This window comes from Lygodium microphyllum, chromosome 5 (genome assembly GCF_053477565.2).
Source record: "Lygodium microphyllum isolate KBCC chromosome 5, Lygodium_microphyllum_v1.1.10, whole genome shotgun sequence".
Taxonomy (NCBI): Eukaryota; Viridiplantae; Streptophyta; class Polypodiopsida; order Schizaeales; family Lygodiaceae; genus Lygodium; species Lygodium microphyllum.
This window is the reverse complement of record NC_141139.1, coordinates 132,920,546-132,942,279: the sequence shown is the minus strand read 5'-3', so window position 1 is coordinate 132,942,279 and position 21,734 is coordinate 132,920,546. Positions and strand designations below refer to the sequence as shown.

Here is a 21,734-nt window from a genome sequence, read left to right as displayed (position 1 = left end):
TATGAGGTATTCTTTGGCTCTAGGCCTGTCATATCCCACTTCAGAGTCTTCGGGTATCATGCATACACACACACGCCTGATGATAAAACAGGTCAATCCTTCGATGTGCATACCTATAGGTCTATTGTAGGGAAACTTCTTTGGTTAATTCATACTCGGCCAGACTTAGCTTACTCAGCCAGTATTTCACAGCACCTAGGATGTCACATTGGATTGCATATCTTCGTGTGTTATGTTATTTACAATGTACTTATTCTTATAGTATCACTTATAATTCTAGTTTATGTTTGCAGGGGTACATTGATTCTAATTGGGCAAGAGATCTTGACACCTGGCGTTCCCATGGCAACTACCTCTTCACCTTAGGCATAGTTCCCATTTCTTGGTCTAGCTGTAAGCAAGAGATAGTGGCGGCTTCCACAACCAAGGCTGAGTATAGTGCTCTCTTCCATGGCACCACCGAGGCCATCTACCTAAGGAGCTTACTGGCGGCGCTTTACTCCCCTTGTGACTCTCCCACCGTTAACTACGGCAACAACCAGAGTGTCATTGCCCTTGTAGACAAATCAATCCTCACACCACAAACACAGCATGTGGGAATCCACTTCCACTTTTCCAGAGAGTAGATTGAGCTAGGCACTATCCACCTAGAGTTTGTACCTTCGTCAGAAAATTTTGCAAACATTTGACCAAAGCGGTCAACCGGCCGGTTCTTCAGTACCCTTTACCTAGGATTGGCTTGGATACACCCTCCCCTACTTCTTTAGGTTGACAGGGAGAGGGTGCTTCCCTCTTGCTTTCCCTTCCAGTTTGAGAGGGAGCAGCTACTTCTCTTGATAGTGAGAATGATGATCCTTACAGATTTTGACATTCATTCATTCATTTATTCTTTTGTATTGTACTTACGAACATTTGTAACTTTGTCCACAATCAAGATGACATGATTGTAAAAGGGTACTTGGACAAGTGAACAATTTCCCTACAAGGACACTGTCCAAGTGGCACCGTTGCATTGCATTTTACGTGAGCATAACATCTTGTATCTCCCTTTGCATTACCCCATGCATTGGCATTCTGTTCATGTAAATATGCATCTCTTGTTAAGATATTTGCAATTACACCTACTCCAGTCCCTTTGTAAGGAGCAATGAGGACTCAGGACCAGAATCCCATATGCACAATAGAAGAAAGTACCACCACTCAATTCCTATAAAGCATTGTATTTGCACTCTTTCAAATGCAATGATAGTACTCGTTCCTTTCCAGTAAAGTGTCTTGTCACTGTCAATACACAAGATTGTGTTTATGAGTCCAAGTCTCAATCTTGGAACCTAATTCACTTGTGTGACAATTTGTCTTTGTCAGGGTCAATGTCTTCATGAGTTTCTTCTTCCTTTTTCTACCTCCATAGCTTCCGCATTTGCCATGCTCTAGATCCCACGCATTTTAACATGGTATCAGAGCACAACTAAGCATGGCTTAGCTCGTTTTAGTCGCTCTTCACCTCTGGTCCATCTCTACTCAGCTCAGTCTCAGCCTATGAACTCACTTTCCATCTCCACCTTCAAGCTTGCCTTCATGGCTGCCATAGCCAGTAGCACCTTGTCAGATTAAAGCTTTCATATCTCTCTTCACAGGTCAAATCTCTCTGAACTTCCTTCTGGAGAAGTATCTCTCTACTTCCAAAGCTCCTCCCGGTATCTCAATCACTGACATTGGGCAAGTACAGCTTCAGCATTGTGATTCTTCACAGTTGCTGCCCTGTGTGTTTGCCATAGCCTGCAAGACCTACCTGACTTGGAGGTCTGAGATCTCTTCAACCAAGGCACATCTCTCAGAGCTTCCTTCTAAGAAGATCTTCCCTACATCAAGACACTCCATCCTATCACAAAAATCGTCGAGATTGATGCACGATGAGACCAGCATTGTCATTTTTATATGTCGCTATCAAAATCTGCACCTGATCAGGTTGCGCTGCTGTTGCATGCTCTACAGGGCGCAATCCTAGCCATTACCATAGGGCATTGATAGCGCTTGAGGTAAGCTTCATCCTCATATAAAAAGTTTTCAAAATGATCAAGTATAACTCCTGCAATGTCAAAAAAACCAGGCTGTCCCCAAAAACCCTAACTGTGACTCCATAGCCAAACTTCACCAAGCTCAAAAATCTCAGCATTTTCTCTCTCCTACCACCTGGAACAACCCACTGTCACTCAAATCTAAAGGTCCCAGCATCAAATCAAAAAGGGAAAGATTTGGATCTGAAAGAACTTGAAGAATGTTGTAGATTTGGAAGACTCGAGGAAGAAACATAGTGTCTATTGACACTCATTTTAGTGCTTTAAACATTGGTGTCTTTTGACATATCTCAACCAACTCTTCTGCTGCTTAAGTCTGATAATTCTGAAGCTGATTTGCTGCTGTTCCCGCAAGTCTGACATGGGCAAAGACTCTCCAATTGCCCATTTTAAAGGAGTCGGATTTCATACCTGGCAAACCCATATCAAACTCATCTTGATGAAGAAGGGCCTTTGGACCATTACCATCGGAAAAGAAAAGAAGCCTCGTGATGCGGACATTGCTATCACTTGGCAAAAGAACGATGATAAGGCTCAAGCCATTATCAAACTGGAGCTAGACGACAGCTATATCCACCATGTGGATAACTGTGAAACTTCACAGGATACATGGAAGAGACTTGACACCTTGTTTGGTGCTCTGTCTGAATCATCAAAGTATGGTCTCTTGATTGAGTTTTTCAGGCTTGAAATGAAATCCAGCACATCACTTGCATCACATCTAAATTACATGGAAGGACTTCTAACCCAACTTGCAAGAATCAACATTAAAATGGAAGAAGATGCTTGCATCTGTGTTCTACTTAAGAGTTTGCCTCCTAAATATAATAATGTATCAACAACTTTAATCAACATACCAAGCCCTGAGCTTGTTGATATCCAAGCATCACTATTAGAGGAGAAAAAGAAGCTAAAAACTAAGGAAGAACCAAGCACCTCTAGAGATGAACATGCATTATATATTGGCAACAGATACAAAGGCAAGAAGGATCAGCTCTTCTGTGATTTCTGCAAAAGGACCGGACACACCAATAAGTTTTGCCATGCCAAAAAGAGGTCCCAAAAGGCCTATCTAGTTGCAGTCAAAGAAAAAGAAGAAAACAGAGCAAAGGAAGAAGAAGAAGAAGAAGAAGACCACATGGAGAAGGACAAACCTCATCAGTCCTTCTATTTAGATAGACTTTTTTAGCCTTGTATTTCCTAGCCCTAGTGCTTCAGACATAAACTTATAAACTCCTCAATTAGCCTTGTACTACAGTCTCTGTACACTTTATGAAGCCCCTGCTATAGCCTCTGGATGTCCATCATGTTTGTGGTACCCACACTTAGCCTTTTTTGCGACAACCTCTAGGGTTTTACCTTGTTTATGGTTTGCCCACACTTTATAGGTGTTTCTTTCACTAAAGCCTCTATACGCTTTGTGCTTCTGGTTATGATTAAGGGACGTTGAGATATTTGCAATCACATCTACTTCAGTCCCTTTGTAAGGAGCAGTAAGGGCTTAGGACCAGAATCCCATATGCACAATAGGAGAAAGTACCACCACTTAATTCCTATAAAGCATTGTACTTGCACTCTTTTTCAAATGCAATGATAGTACTCGTTCCTTTCCAGTAAAGTGTCTTGTCACTGTCAATACACAAAATTGTGTTTATGAGTCCAAGTCTCAATCTTGGAACCTAATTCACTTGTGTGACAATTTGTCTTTGTCAGGGTCAATGTCTTCATGAGTTTCTTATTCCTCTTTCAACCTCCATAGCTTTCGCATTTGCCATACTCTAGATCCCGCGTATTTTAACACCTGTGCACATTTATCCCTTTTCGGTCTTTTAAAGTGGTGGACTTTGGATCCACCATATTCGTTGTTGGAACTGTTGGATCGAGATTGAGTGAGCTGAGATTGAGAACGTCAGATTTTGCGCAATAAGCAATAGAAAAGAGTAAGTCACACACAATGGGTATACGGTACAATGACGAATGTACCACTTTTTAGGTTTAGATAGTATATCAAGTACAAGAGTGTAAGGGTGCCTTCACACCCAAATACTGAAAAAAAGGCACAGTAAGCCTTTATTCCCCAACAACCTCCCACCTAAAGGCAACAAGTCTAAAGGAAGAGAAAAGAATCGGCTAAGTTTGTGTGTGTGTGTGTGTGTGTGTGTGTGTGTGTGTGTGTGTGTGTGTGTGTGTGTATATATATATCTATATATATATATATATATATATATATATGTGTGTGTGTGTGTGTGTGTGTGTGTGTGTGTGTGTGTGTGTGTGTGTGTGTGTGTGTGTGTGTGTGTGTGTGTGTGTGTGTGTGTGTGTGTGTAGGTATGTATGTATGTAGGTAGCTAGCTGTAGGTAGGTATGTGTGTGTGTGTGTGTGTGTGTGTGTGTGTGTGTGTGTGTGTGTGTGTGTGTGTGTGTGTGTGTGTGTGTGTGTGTGTGTGTGTGTGTGTGTGTGTGTGTGTGTGTGTGTGTGTGTGTGTGTGTGTGTACAATGCAACACACTTTTGCAACCTGGATATCCAAGAGACTACTCCACATGCGAACGTGAACGCATATCCTAAAGTAGACTTCCTACAGTGAGGATGGCCAGCATAGTCTACATCCGTGAACCCAACAACAGATGACTTCTACTTACCAAAGCAAATACACAAATCCTTTGTGCCCTTACGGTATCTCATGATACCCTTCACTGCTTCCCAATGCTTTTTGCCAAGATATGCCATGTATCTACTAACCACTCCCATCCCAAATGCAATGTTAGGGCGTATAGCAACCATAGCATACATCAAGCTACCAACAGCTAAAGCATAAGATATCTTGGCCATTTCAGCCTTTCCATTATCAAATGTAGGGTTGTCATCTGCACTAAGTTTCACATATGGAAGCAATGGTACACTAATGGCTTTCCCCCCCTCCATATTGAAACGCTGCAAAACCTTAGTGACATACTCCTGCTATGACATAAAGAAGAACCTTCGATCTGTCACTGAGTATACGCATACCAAGAATGTGATTGGCCTCACCAAGATCCTTCATATCAAAGCTATTGTGTAAACTCTGCTTCAAGGAGTCCAAGGCATGAATATCCTTGCCTGAAATCAGCATGTCATTCACATACAAAACCAAGAGAATAAGGATATCATCTGCTGTCTTCTTGGTGTATAAACAGTGATCAACTTGAGAACGATGAAACCCTTGAGATTGCATAAATGTATCAAATTTATGATACCATTCTCGTAGTGCATGATGCTTCAGCCTGTACAAACTCTTGTTGAGTTTGCATACCATGTGCTCTTTCCCCCTTTACAACAAAACCTTCAAGCTGCTGCATATAGATCTTCTCATACAAATTACCATGTAAGAAGGCAGTTTTTACATCCATTTGTATGAGTTTCATGTCTTCAAATGCAACCAAGCCCAAGATGGTCCGCAAAGTAGTCATTTTGACTATAGGAGAAAACATATCATCAAAATCAATTTCACGTTGGGCGTGCCTTATACTTTAGCAGAGAACCAGAAGTGACTTTCATTTTGTAAACCCATTTGCAAGATAATACTTTTTGCCCTTTTGGCAAATGCACCAAATCCCAAGTGTCATTCTTCATAAGAGATTTCATCTCTGATAGCATTGCTTTGTGCCATTTCTTACTATCCTTTCTCTCCATTGCTTCCTGGAAGTATGATGGCTCACCACAATCTGTTAACATGACATAATCAACCACATAGTTTACACTAGGAACGAACCTATTTGGCTGTCTTTGCACTTTGGTTGACCTATGGACCCAATAGTCAAGATTTACTGGCTATTCAGCCTGCAAATCTGCATTAACAACTTGCTATTCTGCACATTCAGTGTGCTATACAACTGGTTCTAGTCGTTCCAAAGGCACATATTCTTACTGAATTTGTGGTACATCATGGGAAAGATCTTGCTAATCATGTTCAATATCATTTCTTGCATTTTCAAGAACATTTACAGCAGGTATTTGCTGCTGCCTAATGGGCATTCTTTGCTATCCTATTAGTACATCCTCCCGGATTTCAACCCTTTTGACCTCCTCTGTCTTTTTGGGCTGTTTGTGCATGTGATCTTTCCGGAAAATAACATCATTGCTGCGTACTACTTTTCTTTTCTCAGGATCCCATAATCGATACCCCATCTCACCTTCATCACCATACCCTAGGGAAATACATTTATAGGACTTTGGCTCAAGTTTGTTGTGTTCTTCCTTGCAAATGTGCACAAATGCCTCGCAGCCAAATACTCTCAAGTGAGTATATGAAGGTAGCATACCCGACCACGCTTCTTAAGGGACTCACCGTTTCCCCCCCCCCCCGTCCCCCCCCCCCAAAAGACCTATTTGGTGATTGATTAATCAAGTGTACGGCTGTCATAGCAGCCTCTGCCCGAAATCCATGGAGTAAAGCAACATATGACAACATTGTATGGACCTTATCTTGAATGGTCCTGTTCATACACTCTGCAACACCATTTTGGGATGGATTATGAGGGATAGTGAGCTCCCTTTTAATCCCTTTGCTGTCACAAAAGTCTTGAAAGGCTTTGGATATATATTCCCCATCATTGTCAAAGCAAAGGCATTTTAATGTCTTGCTGGTCTAATTTTCAACAAGGGCCAATAATTTTTAAAATTTATCCAAAGCCTCGTCTTTGCGATGGATTGGATAAACCTATACTTTGCGTGTGGCATCATCAACAAAGGTTATGAAGTACTTCTTCCCCCCTAGAGATAATCTTGGCATTTGACATACATCTAAATGTACCAACTCTAAGGGTGAAGACTTTAGAGAGTGATTTTTTATGTGACGTTTGAGCATATTTACCATAAATACAATGATCACATTGTTCAAAATCAGCATATCTCAAAGATGGCAAATAACCCAAGCAAGAAAGCACTTTCATTCCAGTTTGACTCATGTGTCCCGACCAGCTATGCCACAAAGAAACACTCACGCACTCGATTATGGCAATTACATGGTCACGCACACTAGATACATGCAAAGGATACAAAGTATCACTTTTGGAGCCCTTGGAAACAATGTGAGAGCCCTTACAAATTTTCCATTTGCTATCCCCAAAGATGGTGTGATAGCCTTCATCATCTAGTTGCCCTGTCCTTATCAAGCTCTTCTTGAGATGAGGTACATGTCTCACATTATGCAAAATAAACATGGAGCCATGTTGAAATTTCAGTTTCACACTGTCAATGCCTGCAATTTTACATACATAGTTATCCCCCAAGTGGACAACACCATGCACACCACCATTGTAGTCAAAAAACCACTCATGATGTAGTGTGACATGAAAAGACACACCTGAATTAAGTATCCAAGTATGCATATCATCCTCAGAATCTGCAATCAATGCATATGCACTCAAAGAAGAAGTAAGAAATACATCACCATCATTGTCATTCTCATGAGTGACTACATTAATCTCTTCTATTTTTACATTACTCTTATTTGCACATTGGCTGTCTTCTTTTTCAGTCTTGTTGACCTCTGTCACAGCTCTATAGAAACAGAATTTGTATCATTTTTCATTAATTTGTCTATATAATGATTTATTAAATTTGTTTCCTTTGCACTAATTAGATATAAAGAAAAGTGCATTGGAGCTGGCCACTGATGAGTGGTCACAGGTTATGGTGGACCCACGTGGTGGGTTAGAGAAAAGATAGTTCACACTTCCACCTATATGGCCCGATTGGGCGCCTGTGACCAGAACTCACGCATATCAGGGTTAGACTCGCACACAGAAAAGATTGATGCCTTGAAGTGTGGGCTAGATCCGCCAGAACAGACAGTTACAATCAACAAGATGGCATGATCATGAAATGCTTGTACAATGTACATGTGTGGGCTGAAAGCTTGAAATGCACATTTCTTTGCATATGAAAGTCACATGAAGATTCTGATACCATTTTTGCGATGTACACGGAAAAAGCTTTCATATGACACCCATATTGGGGGGTCTCTAAATTTTAGGAGGTCCCTAAATTTTAGGAGCCTCGAATTAGCCTAAAAATGCTAGTCCTAAAAAATAGGGATGTCATTCTAAAAATAGTAAATTCTGTACTCTGACTGTGCTTACTAAATTTGGTTGTTTCTATTCTTGACAGTATTTAGCCCAAAAAGGAAGGCCATAGAGAAGAGACAAGTGTCAAGACACTTGTCACACAAGTTTCCAAGTGTCCCACCACTTGTCACATCTTATGACATGTGGCTGGACACTTATCTTGTGCTACTCCACTTTCTCCTTTTGTACTAGCTCTTCCCTCTCCTATAAATAAGAGCTTGTTTTTCTTCATTCAGTATCATTTTTCTTTGCTGTAAACTCATGCACAGCACCCACAAATAATCAGAAACTAGCCCCATCCATCTCCATCATCATCCTCCACTTCTCCATTATCAAATTCCTCCATATTCCCTCTTCTATCACTGTTGTTTTACAGGACAGCAAGCCTGTAAATTCATTACAGCGCCTCCTTCTCGAGCTCTTTCTTCCATTTTAGCAACAAGAAGCAAGCCCTATCCATGTACTGCTGATCAACGATGGAGAAAGGCTGATTTCCCCTCTTTCTCCTCTCATACTGTAAAGAAATCAGTTCTTATCATTACATAATAGATAATGCATGTGTGTTTATACATCATTGCATGATCTTGTGAGAGTGAGAATTACTTCTCACTCTCAGGTTGATTGTAACTGAGCTTTTCCCTAAGGGACTTGGGTTGAGCAGAAATACATTCCTTCCGCGGGTGGAAGGGGGGGGTTGCCCATCTTCAACCCTTAATCTTATCTCCATTACTTTTACATTTTCATGGCTGTAATTTTGTGAGTAATTTTTATTTTCAGCTTTAAGTGTTCGTTCTCTTTTATATTAAATCTCGAAAACAAGCGAATATCATAATTGTTAAGCATACTACGTTGTTCGGAGCGTTTACAACTTCAGTGTTTTTGTTTTTGCCTTTCTCTTTCTTCAATTGAAAATAGTCCCGTTTGTAGTGCCCTTTTTTGCCACAATTATGGCACTCCACAATTTTGCTACGAGACTTGCTGCATGCTCTATTTTCAGAATTGCCCTTTTGCTGAAATCTACCTCTAGTGTGCAATGTATTAGAAGACTTATTTGCTGAGTTATTTTGCCTATTGAGTTCTTCCATCAGCAAAGAACTTTCCACATCATAGTATAACAGCTGAGCATTCGAGTTACTCAAAGCTGTCCTGAAAGTATCCTAGCTTTCAGGCAAAGTGCATAGCAAGAAAGTAGCCTTGAACTCATCATCAATATGAAAATCCAAAGCAATCAGCTAACTGAAAATTGATTTCATTCAAATGTACAAACATGGCTGTACCTTCTTTCATGTGAAAGTCCATTAATTTTTTCAGTCAATAGACCTTGCTAGCAGCACTTTTCTGAGCATACAATTCTTCAAGCCTCTGCCACATTGCATATATTGAATTCAACTTCTCAATGTTAAAGAGCAAGCTGTTTGGCACTAAGAGCTCAATGGTAGAGTGGACAAGCTCATACAAGTCATCTCACTTGCATCTTGTTCCATGTCTGCTGATTTTATTCCCTTTGTTTTGATGGGCTTTACATGTTTCTTCTACACCAAGACATTGTAGCACTGTTTTTGCCATATTGCAAAATTATGTGCACCCTCAAGCTTCTTGATGTGCAAAAGATTGCTGCTGTCACTGTTTCCAGCCATAATTTGCAGTACCAAATTAACTAAGCAGTCACCAAAGACAAGCCCAAATGTTACACAAGTAACCACGGTACACTACAAGTACCAACCAGCAGTGAAAATCCCAAGATTGCAGAGATTTCAGATCTGCACATAGATTTTCAGAATAAAAAAATGTTTGTTGTTACACTCCTCAAGCAATTACTAACACATTTAGGCACCAAGGCATAAATTACATGTGAAATCCCCAAAATTTCAATGCAATTTCTGCTCCAAAGGCATTCTCGGGCACAAATTTGATAGTTTTGATCAAAAGCCCCAATTTTTAGAGGGTAATCCATCCAAATTGCATCAATACATGTACCCAAGTGCATATTTGTTGCACAAATTGAAGGGATTTTGCAAAAGCCCCAATTTTCTTAGGTTCAGAGTGCACAAATTTTAGTGAAATTGAAGAAATTCCACTAAAATGTGAAAAACCCCAAAATTTCTCGTGCAAATGTGCACCAAATGTACAATTTCTAAGATAGATTGTCTTATCCTGCATTGAAGTCCCCAAATTGGAGAAAAGCCCCAATTTTCTTGGGTAAAATTGCATGTTGTGCTTGTGCGTCTGAATGCCCGATAAAATAATGGCAGAAATTAAGGAAAATTAAAATAAAAAATAGGATGAGCCTGTCCTGACGTTGACCAAGGCCTGTCGAATCTAAGGCCTGGTGTCACTCAATCTTCCTACTGCTTGCCAACAGGCTTGCGACCTATCATGCCCATTGGATTTGACTCCGGCAACCTGTCGTGCTTGTCGGATCTGACACCTACGACCTATCGTGCCCGTCTCGCCCTGATTGTCACAGGTCTGTGACAACGTGGAGCCTGTCTCGACAAATCCGCCTTCTCCCGCCAGTCTATCACCTGTCACCTCAGGCCAGTAACCTCACGCCAGTCACCCTGCTCTGATACCAACTTGTTGGAGCTGTTGGATAGAGACTGAGTGAGCTGAGATTGAGAGTGTCAAATTTTGCGCAGGAAGCAGTAGAAAAGAGTAAATCACAAAAGTGTAAGCACGACACAATGTACACAGTACAATGACGAATGTACCACTTTTTAGGTTTAGATAGTATATAAAGTACGAGTGTAAGGGTGCGTTCACACCCAAACACTAAAAAAAAGACACAGTAAGCCTTTATTCCCAACATTTGTGGCATTGCACATGGCAGTTTCCAAGGCAGTTCTCCCTAGCTTGCTTGCTTTGCTTGTCTTGCTTGCTTTATATCTTTGCTATATTTGTGTCACCCACACCTTAGCCATTTTTCTTTTTCATCGACACCAAGTAATGATAGGGATAGTATGCTTGTTTTGTGCACATGGCAGTTTTCAAGGCAGTTCTCCCTAGCTTACTTGCTTGCTTTGCTTGTCTTGCTTGCTTCATATCTTTGCTATATTTGTATCACCCACACCTTAGCCATTTTTCTTTTCCACCGACACCAAGTAATGATAGGGATAGTATGCTTGTTTTGTGAAGGTCTTGGATTTTTTAACCATCCCTTATTACTCTCTCGTTTGGGGCACAGATACTCAATAAGACGAAAACTAATTTGAAACCCTCAATGTTAAATCTATCAAAACCACAAAGCCCTCCGAAAAAAACCCAAAAAAAAAATTCCACGGCTATTCCATCCGCCTTTGCAGGACTTGGTAGGCCACTAGGCAACCGACGAGCACCCTTTGTCCAATGCCCTGGCCTCTCTCGGGTAATCGCTTAGGCTCCCTTGGTAAGGTAACCATCTGCTGTGTAGTCTTAGTAGGCCACTAGGCAATTGACGCACACCCTTTGTCTGATGCTCTGGTTGCTTTGGAGTGAAACGCTTTGGGGTAAAAGATAAAGAAAAAAAACAAGGCTTGGTTGGCCTACTTCTCGTGGCACCGTTGTTGGGCCTAAGAGAGGATGTTGAGCTAAAAATGCATTAGCTTCATTTCAACAGCCCCAAAGCATGCTTAATTAAAGAAGAAACCTTGTTTATTTTTTAAAAAATGCATTTCTACAGAGTGTCTGTATCCCATAAGTACAAACCCACTTGGGACGGCCCAAACTTTTTATAAATAGGTATGCTGTCCTCCATTCAATCTTAATCTCGTTTTAGCAGATTTCAGGTATTTCAGCTTGCTACCTACACCCCGAACACGAAGGACATCACGGTCTAAGCTGGCCATTGCTATCTATAACAGTTTGGTACATGTTTCCAACCTACCACACACTATTCGTAGCTGATTTCAGCATGCTGACTGCTGCTACTGGTTGTTCTTGCGTTTTTAGTCTTTCTCTCTCTTGCAACCTGCGTTTGCTGTTTTCTCTCTCCTGCAGCCTGCATTTTTAGTCTTTCTCTCTCCTCATATGCGTTTTTAGCCTTTCTCTCTCCTCACTTGCGCTTTTAGCCTTTCTCTCTCCTACACTCTCATCTGCATCAGATTCAGCCTTCCTTGGCTATGTTTGTTGGTGTTCAACATCCGAAGGCTGCCTTACTGCGATTCAGGATCTGTTCCATGCCTTGATCCTTGAGAACCAAGAGTTCAAGATACAGTATTCATTCACTACATAGTGTGTTTGCTGCATGAGCATTGTATATTCAATTATCATATCATTTCATTTATTCTTTGTGTTCATTATCTCTAAGTTACCCTAACCCTAATTGTGTTCTTCTATTAGTATATGCTTTGTCGTACGGTGTTATTTATGTTTCCGTGTTAGGGTATTTCTTCACAGAAGGAAGCCCCACTCTCCATGAGCCAAGGCTTCCCCGCTAATGAAAGAAGCAAGAGTAATATCCTCCTCCTCAAACGCATGTTCGAAGATAGACTCAGTGGTAGCTAGGGTAGCCTTCGAATCCTTAGACCCCTCTTTGGGCTACAAATGGGGGTACTTCTACCAGCACTTCTCCTCTGGATGTGTACCTTCCCACTATGTGGGTACTTCTATCAACACTTAGGCTACAAATGAAGGTACTTCTACCAACAGTTCTCCTCTAGATGTGTACCTTCCCACAGTGTGGGTACTTACTTAGGCTTCTTATTATTGGTCGTGTCCTATTTCTTGTCATGCTCCAAGACTAGTGGGAGCAAGCTTCTCCCAAAGAAGAGTCTCTTAGGTCCTCCATATAAGAAGGCTAGTATAGAACACACAGAACTTTGGAGATGGCAACTAAGTCAAGAGAATCATTGCCATATCCTTTGAAGATATAATCCTCTCGACGGTTACAAGCTCATCCCTCATGTCCTCCAATTTATTGATGTGATCCTTCATGGAAGGAGATTCATCAACATTGAGCATCGAAAGTGTCTTCTCAAAAGAAATCCTGTGGGCAAGTGTCTTTTGATGGTACAAAGACACAAGCTTCTTCCATACTTCTGCCACTATCTTCAACTTGCGAACAAGCACTAGGATAGAATCCTATAAGCTCATGAAAAGAAAGGATTGAGCTTGAGAGTTAAGCCAATCCTATAGGGCTGCACGATTCGTTGATGTTCCCTCTCACGGAGATCCTTGGATGGGGTATAGGAAGGGTAACAAGCTCCTAAAGATCAAAGGTGTCAAGGATGCATTCCACCTTACATGACCAAAGCGAATAGTTGGAACCATCGAGCCGGTCCTCTTTGGATAAAGAAGGGAGAACAAACACTTGGATAGGCGGTGCCATGTTAGGCATTTTAAAGCATATAGAGTGGGCTTTATGTGAAACATGGAAAGAGAGGGAAGGAGAAGGCTGCTCTAAATGATATCATACAAAAGGAATCAGTGACCTCTGTTCTTCACAATGATCATACCGCCGTTTAGAGGAGTGATAGGAAACCTTCTCGTCTGAGTCATCAAAGCCTTAGAACTAGGGATCATACATCTTCACATAACCTACAAACACACAACGGCTGCTGAATTTTGCTATAGGAGAGAACAAACGGAGAAAAAATCAGCAACACTTGCAAGAATAGATATGTGGATATCCCACCTTTGTTAAATGTCACCTATGAAACTCAAAAATTTTGCATTTCCTACAACAAACAAGAAGTTGAAATTTGAGTTTTCAACAATAGTGTGGTCTCCTCTTGGGCTGGAAACTCTGTGTCCTCACATAGGCAATGATACCATGTGAGAGTGCACAATGGAAGAGAATCATGAACGTGGAGAGAAAAGGAGAGGAGAAGAGAAAGTAGGAAGAGAAGAATGATATGCACTGAACAATGAAGGAAAGCTAAATACGATAAGGACTGATCAGTCCTTGCACACAGCCCAAGGCATCAATGAGAGCACCGAATCAGGCTGAATTATGATGACAGCACATGTGACACTGACAGAGATGGTGACAGTGATGGAGACGGAAAGTGTGCAGCCTGGTGTCCATGACAAAGATGGAGAAGACTGCAGCCACCTGACGGAGCACTTGGTAGAAACAGAAAGAAGTGATCTGCCCACTACTGCGAACTGGTATATATAGCAGAAAAACTGGCAAAGATAAAGTAACAGACTGCTGCAATCAGCCGCAAATCAGTGACATGGCAATTGCAGGCAGTCTGGGGAAAATTTTGGGCAGGCTGGGGCTGTAATTGGAGCCCCAAATATCCTTGTCAAACTCTAACTAGGGCCCACAACCAAGAGATGATAGACTGACAAAATAAAGGCAGGCTAACAAAACCATGAAAGTTTGCACTGGTCCTTACTAGGCTAGAGACATGGGCAGCTCACCATTCCTTTGTGGTTTCATCTTCCTTGAGATTTGCTCTTTTACCAGCATGGAGGCTTCCCCTCCCCACCGGATCTTGCAGTATCTCTTGATGCTATCATAGTAGTAGCTTCTCCCTAGCTCCTCCAACTAGCATGCTTGATCCACATCCTTCTTTATGATTCTCAGCACCACATAAGGACTGACATCAAGTTCCTCTTCATCCTTCGGCATCGACATCCATGGTTGAGAGGGGATTTCTACCATTTCTTGGTATTCTACAAGTTTCAACACTTGTCTTTGACATCAACCTTCCCTCCTTGTTGTGCTTCACATTGCATTACATGACCATCATCACCTTTGTAAAAAGGCACTTGGGCAAGTGAACAATTTCCCCACAAGGGACACTATCCAAGTGACCCTTCCTACATGCGTATTCTCATCATGTAGCATTCATCTATACATCTCATTGTGCAAAGCATCCCTGAGCCACTTCCACCAACGGCTCTCTTACCACTTCACTCCTCCACCCCTTTACTTCATCACCCAACACCCTTGATGGGTGATTGGTATTGAGCTAAAACAAGCTTTACAACTGATTAGCATGTTTAAACAATCCCAAAACACGGTTAATTAATGAAAAACACAAATTTGGTATGCGGTTCAAGAGGGTTTCAATGGTCCCTAAAAACCTTAATTTTTTAGTGCACCCTTCAACATCTATAGATAGACACACTACTCACCATTCAGCCTCATTCCTTCAGTGCAGATTTCAGCCATCAGCCTTCACCTACGTGGCAATCTACCCTTCGTGACTGCAGCCACTCCTCCATCAGCCCTTGCAATGCCTAGCACCTTCTACAACTGTCACCCACTATTTGGCACCCTCCCTCCTGCTGCATTTGGTCCCATCAGCCATCGTCAACAATCAAACTGCCTCCTCCAGCTTGCGTTTAACCCTCAACAGCCAGGCGACAATTGGCAGTTCCCTTCCACAACATCAGGCGACCTTCTATACCCTGCGTTTGGCCCTCCTGCCTACAAGCAATAAATGGTTGTGCTCTTCCGCCTCTAGGCAATCCTTCTACTATTACGTTTGCAACCTTCTACTACCGGCCTCATCATCAGACATCATCCTCTACAGTCGCCTCAATTCCCTGACGCTCTAGTGATCAATGTTTGGTGTTTTCGACACTCTCCACTCTGACTAGTGGTCATGGCACTTAGGATCCATCTCTAGTGGACGTCACTCTTCAACACCGCATTGCTCTATCCTTGGGCATTTTGTACACTCTTACATTCATTTACAGCATTCATTAACTTCAGAGTTCCTTCTCTCTATGTTTGCCTCTGTATTTGCGTTTTGAGTTTTTGCATTTTGTGTTTTGCGTTTAGGATTTAAGTTTTTCTTATCTCTGTCTGAGTCTTTGTGTTTTAGTCTTGGTCGTACATGCCATGTTTCCTCAATGCAAACCCTAGCATATCTTCACATGGTATCAGAGTCAGTGCTCTTCTAAAGAGTATCCTGCGGTGATTGTGGAGGCTAGTCTTTGTGCGAGACTCACATGCAACTCGATTCTAACTCATAATGTCTTAGGCACCTTTTTCTAAGAATCCTATGACGCCCTATCATGCTTCTCCATCATTGGAGGCTATGAAAAGGCATTATGGTCTTAAGGAGAAGGTAGACACACCTTCACCTTTATCAACTTTTTCTTCTCGTTTTGGTCACCTTATAGATGAAGAGTTTGAGAAGTACTTATGTATCACATATAGTTCAATTTAAACTCCTCCAATGAGCGCTACAGCTCCGTCTGGACCAATTGGTAAGATTGGCCACCTCTCTGATATTGGAGGAACCACAACATTCGGCACATCTGGAAATCCATCTCCTTTATCTCAATCAAACCTTATGTCAAGTTTGTATTATATTTTTGAGTTGTATCAGCCAAAATCCTCTCCTATTCCTTCTTTTATTATGCAAGATCCTAATGATTTTCAATATATTAACTTTCATAGAGGAGGCTCTCGAAGCAAATATTCTTTATCAGGTATATCTTTACCATTTATTTCATTTGAGCAAGTAAACCATACTTCTCAACTCCCTTCCATCCCACCACTATCTTCTTCACATTCTAATCTACTCACATGTTCATTCCAAAATCCTAGATTACATTCCACTTCCCCTCAAAGCACACTAGGGGTTGGATCTTCCATCTTTGCTCCTACCACTTTCTCTTTCTCCATCCCACCATCTACCAACCCTCCATTAACTCCATCTCTTTATATGCATCATTAGAGAAAATGCCACCCTTTAACAATATACCTTTCACATACCCCTGCTTTACCACATCCTTTCACTCTAGGATGGTTTTGATGGGCATCTCCCTCACTACCCCTGAACACTCACAAACCCTCCACATGACCTTTTAAACACAAGGATATCCATCCTCTACTTATGGACTATCATCACACATCCCTTGGGTCACTCCTACGTCGCGATCTCCATCCTCTGCTCCTCGTGTCCATGTCCCTCCACCTTGGGCTCCACAAGCGATTACCATGCCCATACCTAGTCCGCCCTTGCCCACGTTTAGATCCGTTATGCACACTTCTCGTATGTATAGTAGACACTCTGGGATTCCTTCCCAAGTGTACTCCACTCCCACACCATATCTCCCCTATTCACCTTACTCCCATTACATACATTTTCCATCTCCTAGCACTACCACTCCTATTGCAACGGCCAAGAATGCCTTCAAAGATAAGACACCTTTTAACAAGTCAAATTTTACCACTTGGTTGAACTTCACACAAGTGCCTGAATCTCAGGGACTTTGGGATCTCATTGTTGGTACCAAGCTATGCCGGACCCTCGTTTAGCTAACCCTCATCACATCCACCAATGGAGAGCTCACAATGCCACAGCCAATGTTGAGTTAATATAGTGATTGCTTCTTGAGTTCCACTCTCAATTACAGCATTTTTCCCTCGCATCTAAGCCTTGGAGTCATCTCATTGAATGCTATGTGGCTCAAGATCACACTCAACGTATCAATCTCAATTTTGAGCTTCAAGAGTAAGGGGATGATCTAAAGGTCAAGTTGGCCAAATATCGGCGGTTACTCACGAAGTTTGCCACTGTTGGCTCCCCAAAGTCAGACAATGATCAAGTCACGTTCTTTTTAACAAGTTGCGTGACAAATACTTCCATTTTATCTAGCACATTATCTCACTATCTAGATTGCCAACCTTCTATGAGTTTGAATACCAATTCTTTCATTACATGAGACTGCACGATCAAGTCTACAAGTTCTCTATACACGTCCATTCAAAGGAGCAAGGATTGGTTGCCTCTTCCTTGGAAGGGAAAACCACCAATGGCAAGAACTCATAAGATACAAAGGCAAGCCAAAACAAGGGTGACACCACTTCCTCCGACGGAACCAAAGAAAAAATAAACCCTTTGACAACAAATTCCCAAGAAAAATAGGTTTCGCACACATTGACAAAGGTCCTACCATGTGGACAAGAAGTGTCGTACCAAGGCCCAAGGTCTTCCTTCTAGAACACCATCGCATACTACTACAATTGCCTCCACTCCGGTTGGCCAATCCAATGGGGCTACATCTCCCACTGTTGCACCATCTACTCAATCTATCCCAATGGCTACTGGATATGTTCCACATGGACAATCTTAGCAGGCTATCTCCTTTACTACTTCTGAAGAATTGGCTAATTGGTTTGCTAGTGACTTGCCTATTACACTTTATGCATCCACTCCTCATTACCCACTGCATCATCTAGGACTACTTCACCACCTAGCTGTACGCGATAGTGGCCACACTTAGCCTTTCCCTTTTTAGACCTCCGCTACATACTTACATACTCATTGCATTGCACTTAGCTTTGCTTTTTTTAATTTTCAGTTTTGATTTCTAGAGCATCTCACTACTCACCTCTATGCTTACAGATTTTGATTTCTTTTACACGGTTTTATATTTCAATGTTGGACTAACATATAGACTTACACCAATCCTTTCTAAGCTAGAGATAGGATATGCGATGTTCCTTTCATGGTTCCATCTACTTGGAGTTTTGTTCTTCTACCAGCATGGAGGCTTACCGTCCTACAACGGATCGTGCAGCATCTCTCTTAATGCTAGCATGGCATTACTATCCTTGCTCTTCCAGTAGGGATGCTTCATCATTTTCATCCATATGGTTTTCGGTCCCACATGAAAATCGACATCTTCAGGCTCTTCTTCCTTCTTCGATATCAACATCCAAGGTGAGAAGGGATTCCTACCCTTTTTGGTATTTTATAAGTTTTAACACCTGTCTTTAACATCGGCTCTTCACCCCTTGTTGTATATGTATTGCATGATTTCATCATCTTTATACTAGGACACTTGGGCAAGTAAAAAATTTTCCCACGAGAGATAGTCCAAGTGACACATGTTGCATGAGCATTCTTCAACATATAGCATACTATGCATCCCATTGTGCAAAGCACCACTAGACAGATCCTAAGTTTTTTTTATCAGTAGCTTACACCACCATCCTCCTTCACATGATACTTCATCACCTTTCCCTCGTCATCAACATCCTCGAGTGGTTGGGTAAGCTTGTACTGTTTGTGACGTATTGGGTGTACCATCCCTACTCTCATCTTCTCAATCACTATTACTTAATCGGCTGGTACCCCTAAAATTAACTTTCCACCAAAACAACAAACAAAAAAAGTTCAATGTGGTTCTATCCACCTTTGTAGAGCTTGGTAGGCCACTGGGCAGCTAATGAGCACCTTTGTCCGATGCCCTATCCTCTCTAGGATGACTACTTAGACTCCCTTTGCAAAATAGCCATCGCCTCTATAGTCTTGATAGACCATTGGGCAATCACAGCGTGCACCCTTTGTCCAATGCCCTAGCTGCTTTAGGGTGGGATGCCTTGGGATACACATTGCAAGCCTTTCTTTTTAAACTCAATTTTGAGCCTAAAAGGAGGTGTTCAGCTAAAACACACTTTACAACTTATTAGCATTTTTAAACAACCCCAAAACACACTTAATTAATGAAAATCCCAAATTTAGTGTGCGGTTCAAGAGAGTTTCAACAATCCCCCAAAACCCTAATTTTTTGGGACACCCTTCAACATCTATAAATAGATAGGTTGTCCACCATTCAGCTTCATTCTTTCAATGTGGATTTCAACCATTAGCCTTCACCTACACAGAGGTCTACTCTTCACGACTACTGCCACTTCTCTATCAACCCTTACAGTGCCTAGCACCTTTTTCTATGGTTGTCACCCACTATCTAGCGTCCTTTCTCTTGTTGCATTCAATCCCATCAGCGTTCAGACTACCTCCTCCAACTCATGTTTGACCCTCAATAACCAAGTGATAGTTACCTTCCATAGCATCAGGTACCAACACACCACAAACTGGAGATGTGCAATGAATGTGCTTAAACTAGACTTCATCAGCTGGCTAGTATCTGTAAAAGTATTGGCTCCACCAATGACTTCAAGATTTTGGAGCAGTCAAGCTTTCAGCCTTCTTACCCTATGCATTCTACTACATCCTTGCTATAAATATTTCTTGTTTCCAGTCTCACTCCTAGAGTTTCACTAACACACATGCTGCATCAAAGAGACGTGTTTCTGGAAGTTTGTAGAGCATTGGAACGCAAAGGTGTTTGGATTGAAAGTTCCACACATGGATTGAAGGTTCTGCACATGGATTCGTGACCTATTTTGCAGCTATATATTGCATCTAGGGTGCAGAATCTCACCCACACCTTGCAGCTCCACTAGTTAAGCCCATCGTCAATGCATCCATCTCAATGAAGGCGAATTTAATTTGCTCTGGTGCTCGTCTCTGATGCTCTCTAGCTCAATGACATGAGACGAATATAACTTGCTCTGCTTATCTCTGATGCTCTCTAACTCATTGATGCGAATTGGACTGTTACAACGGATGCTCTATAGCTCAAAATGCTATGGCGTCGGACTGTCAAATTCTCACATTTTGTTTCTGATCTCCGATGCTACATATTACCATAATATGACCGGTTGACGCATTGAACGTTTTTATGTGTGGTGGTGTGTAGCTGAGTGATACGAGCGGCAGCGTGAATCAGTGACGCAATGCGATAGATGTGCACGTTGAAGCTCTCTTGCTACATTGCAGGGAGATTGATGATGATTGGGATCTAAAATGCATCAGAAAGCAATCCTAAAGCGATAGACAGACAGAGACAGAGACAGAGAGCGCGAGAGAGGAAGCCTTTACCTGTACAAATGCCATGACTGAGGCTGGTTTGCGGGTAGCTTTTCATATTGAGAAGCCTTAGGGGGAGCATTTTCCAGATAAAGGGCCAAAAATAAGATAAAACCAGAAAGGTTATATCACTTTTCACTAAAATAAACTAGCGCTCCGCGCTAGGACCAGCGTTTTAGCGTGCCTACAAGCGAACCAATCCATCTCTCTTCCTTTATCTCTATCTTTTATTTTAGTTTTTTTTATTCTTTCTTAGTTTTTTCTCTCTCTCTCTTTTCTCCTTGCTTTCTCTCTCTCTCTCTCTCTCTCTTCTCCTTGCTTTCTCTCTCTCTCTCTCTCTCTCATTTTATTCTCCCTTCTTTCTCCTCTCTTTTTCTTCTCTCCTTCTCCTCTCTTTTGTTATTCTCTCTTTTAAATTTTTTTCTCTTTCTCTCTCTTCTCCTTCTTTCACTTTATTTCCCCCCTCAGTCTTTCTTAGAGTATGTAAATTTTATCTTTTTCTTATATATAATTTTTTCTTTTATGTTTATATTCTCTCTCTTTTCCTCTCTCTCTCTCCACCCCCGTTTTTTCTCCTCCCCTTTCTCTTAATTTTCCTTTTCTTGTTCTCTCCCTCTCTCTCTTTTAAATTCCCTCTCTCTCTCTCTTCTCTCTCTCTCTCTCTCTCTCTCTCTCTCTCTCTCAAAGTATATGAAAAACAATGTAAAAAAGTATAAATTTTTTTAAAAAATTAAAAATATTTAATTAAAATGAAAGTTTAAATTAAAAAGTTTAATCTAAGAGAGAGAGAAAAAAAACTTTTGATTTAAAAGCCCTACATATGAGAGAGAGATAGAGGGAAGAGGGGAAAGAAAAAAATTTAATTTTAAAAAGGCTATTCAATTTTCTCTTTCCCTCTCCCCTCTTTTCATCTTTTTCTCTCCTTCTTCTTCTTCTTCTTAT

The 21,734-nt window shown here is 41.4% G+C and overlaps 1 protein-coding gene across 6 annotated transcripts in view; it reads right to left on the bottom strand.

Annotated features, from left to right (window-relative positions):
- Positions 1 to 20,895, bottom strand: part of LOC148036424 (protein LPA3-like) — a 106,771-nt gene extending 85,876 nt beyond the window's left edge. For all 6 annotated transcript variants that reach the window (XM_087678404.1, XM_087678403.1, XM_087678401.1 and 3 more), the window contains exon 1: positions 20,805 to 20,895. In XM_087678404.1, coding sequence (XP_087534530.1) covers positions 20,805 to 20,819 — 15 coding nt within the window. In that variant the 5' untranslated portion in view covers positions 20,820 to 20,895. The remainder of the gene's footprint in view (positions 1 to 20,804) is intronic.
- Between the last annotated feature and the right edge of the window lie 839 nt (positions 20,896 to 21,734).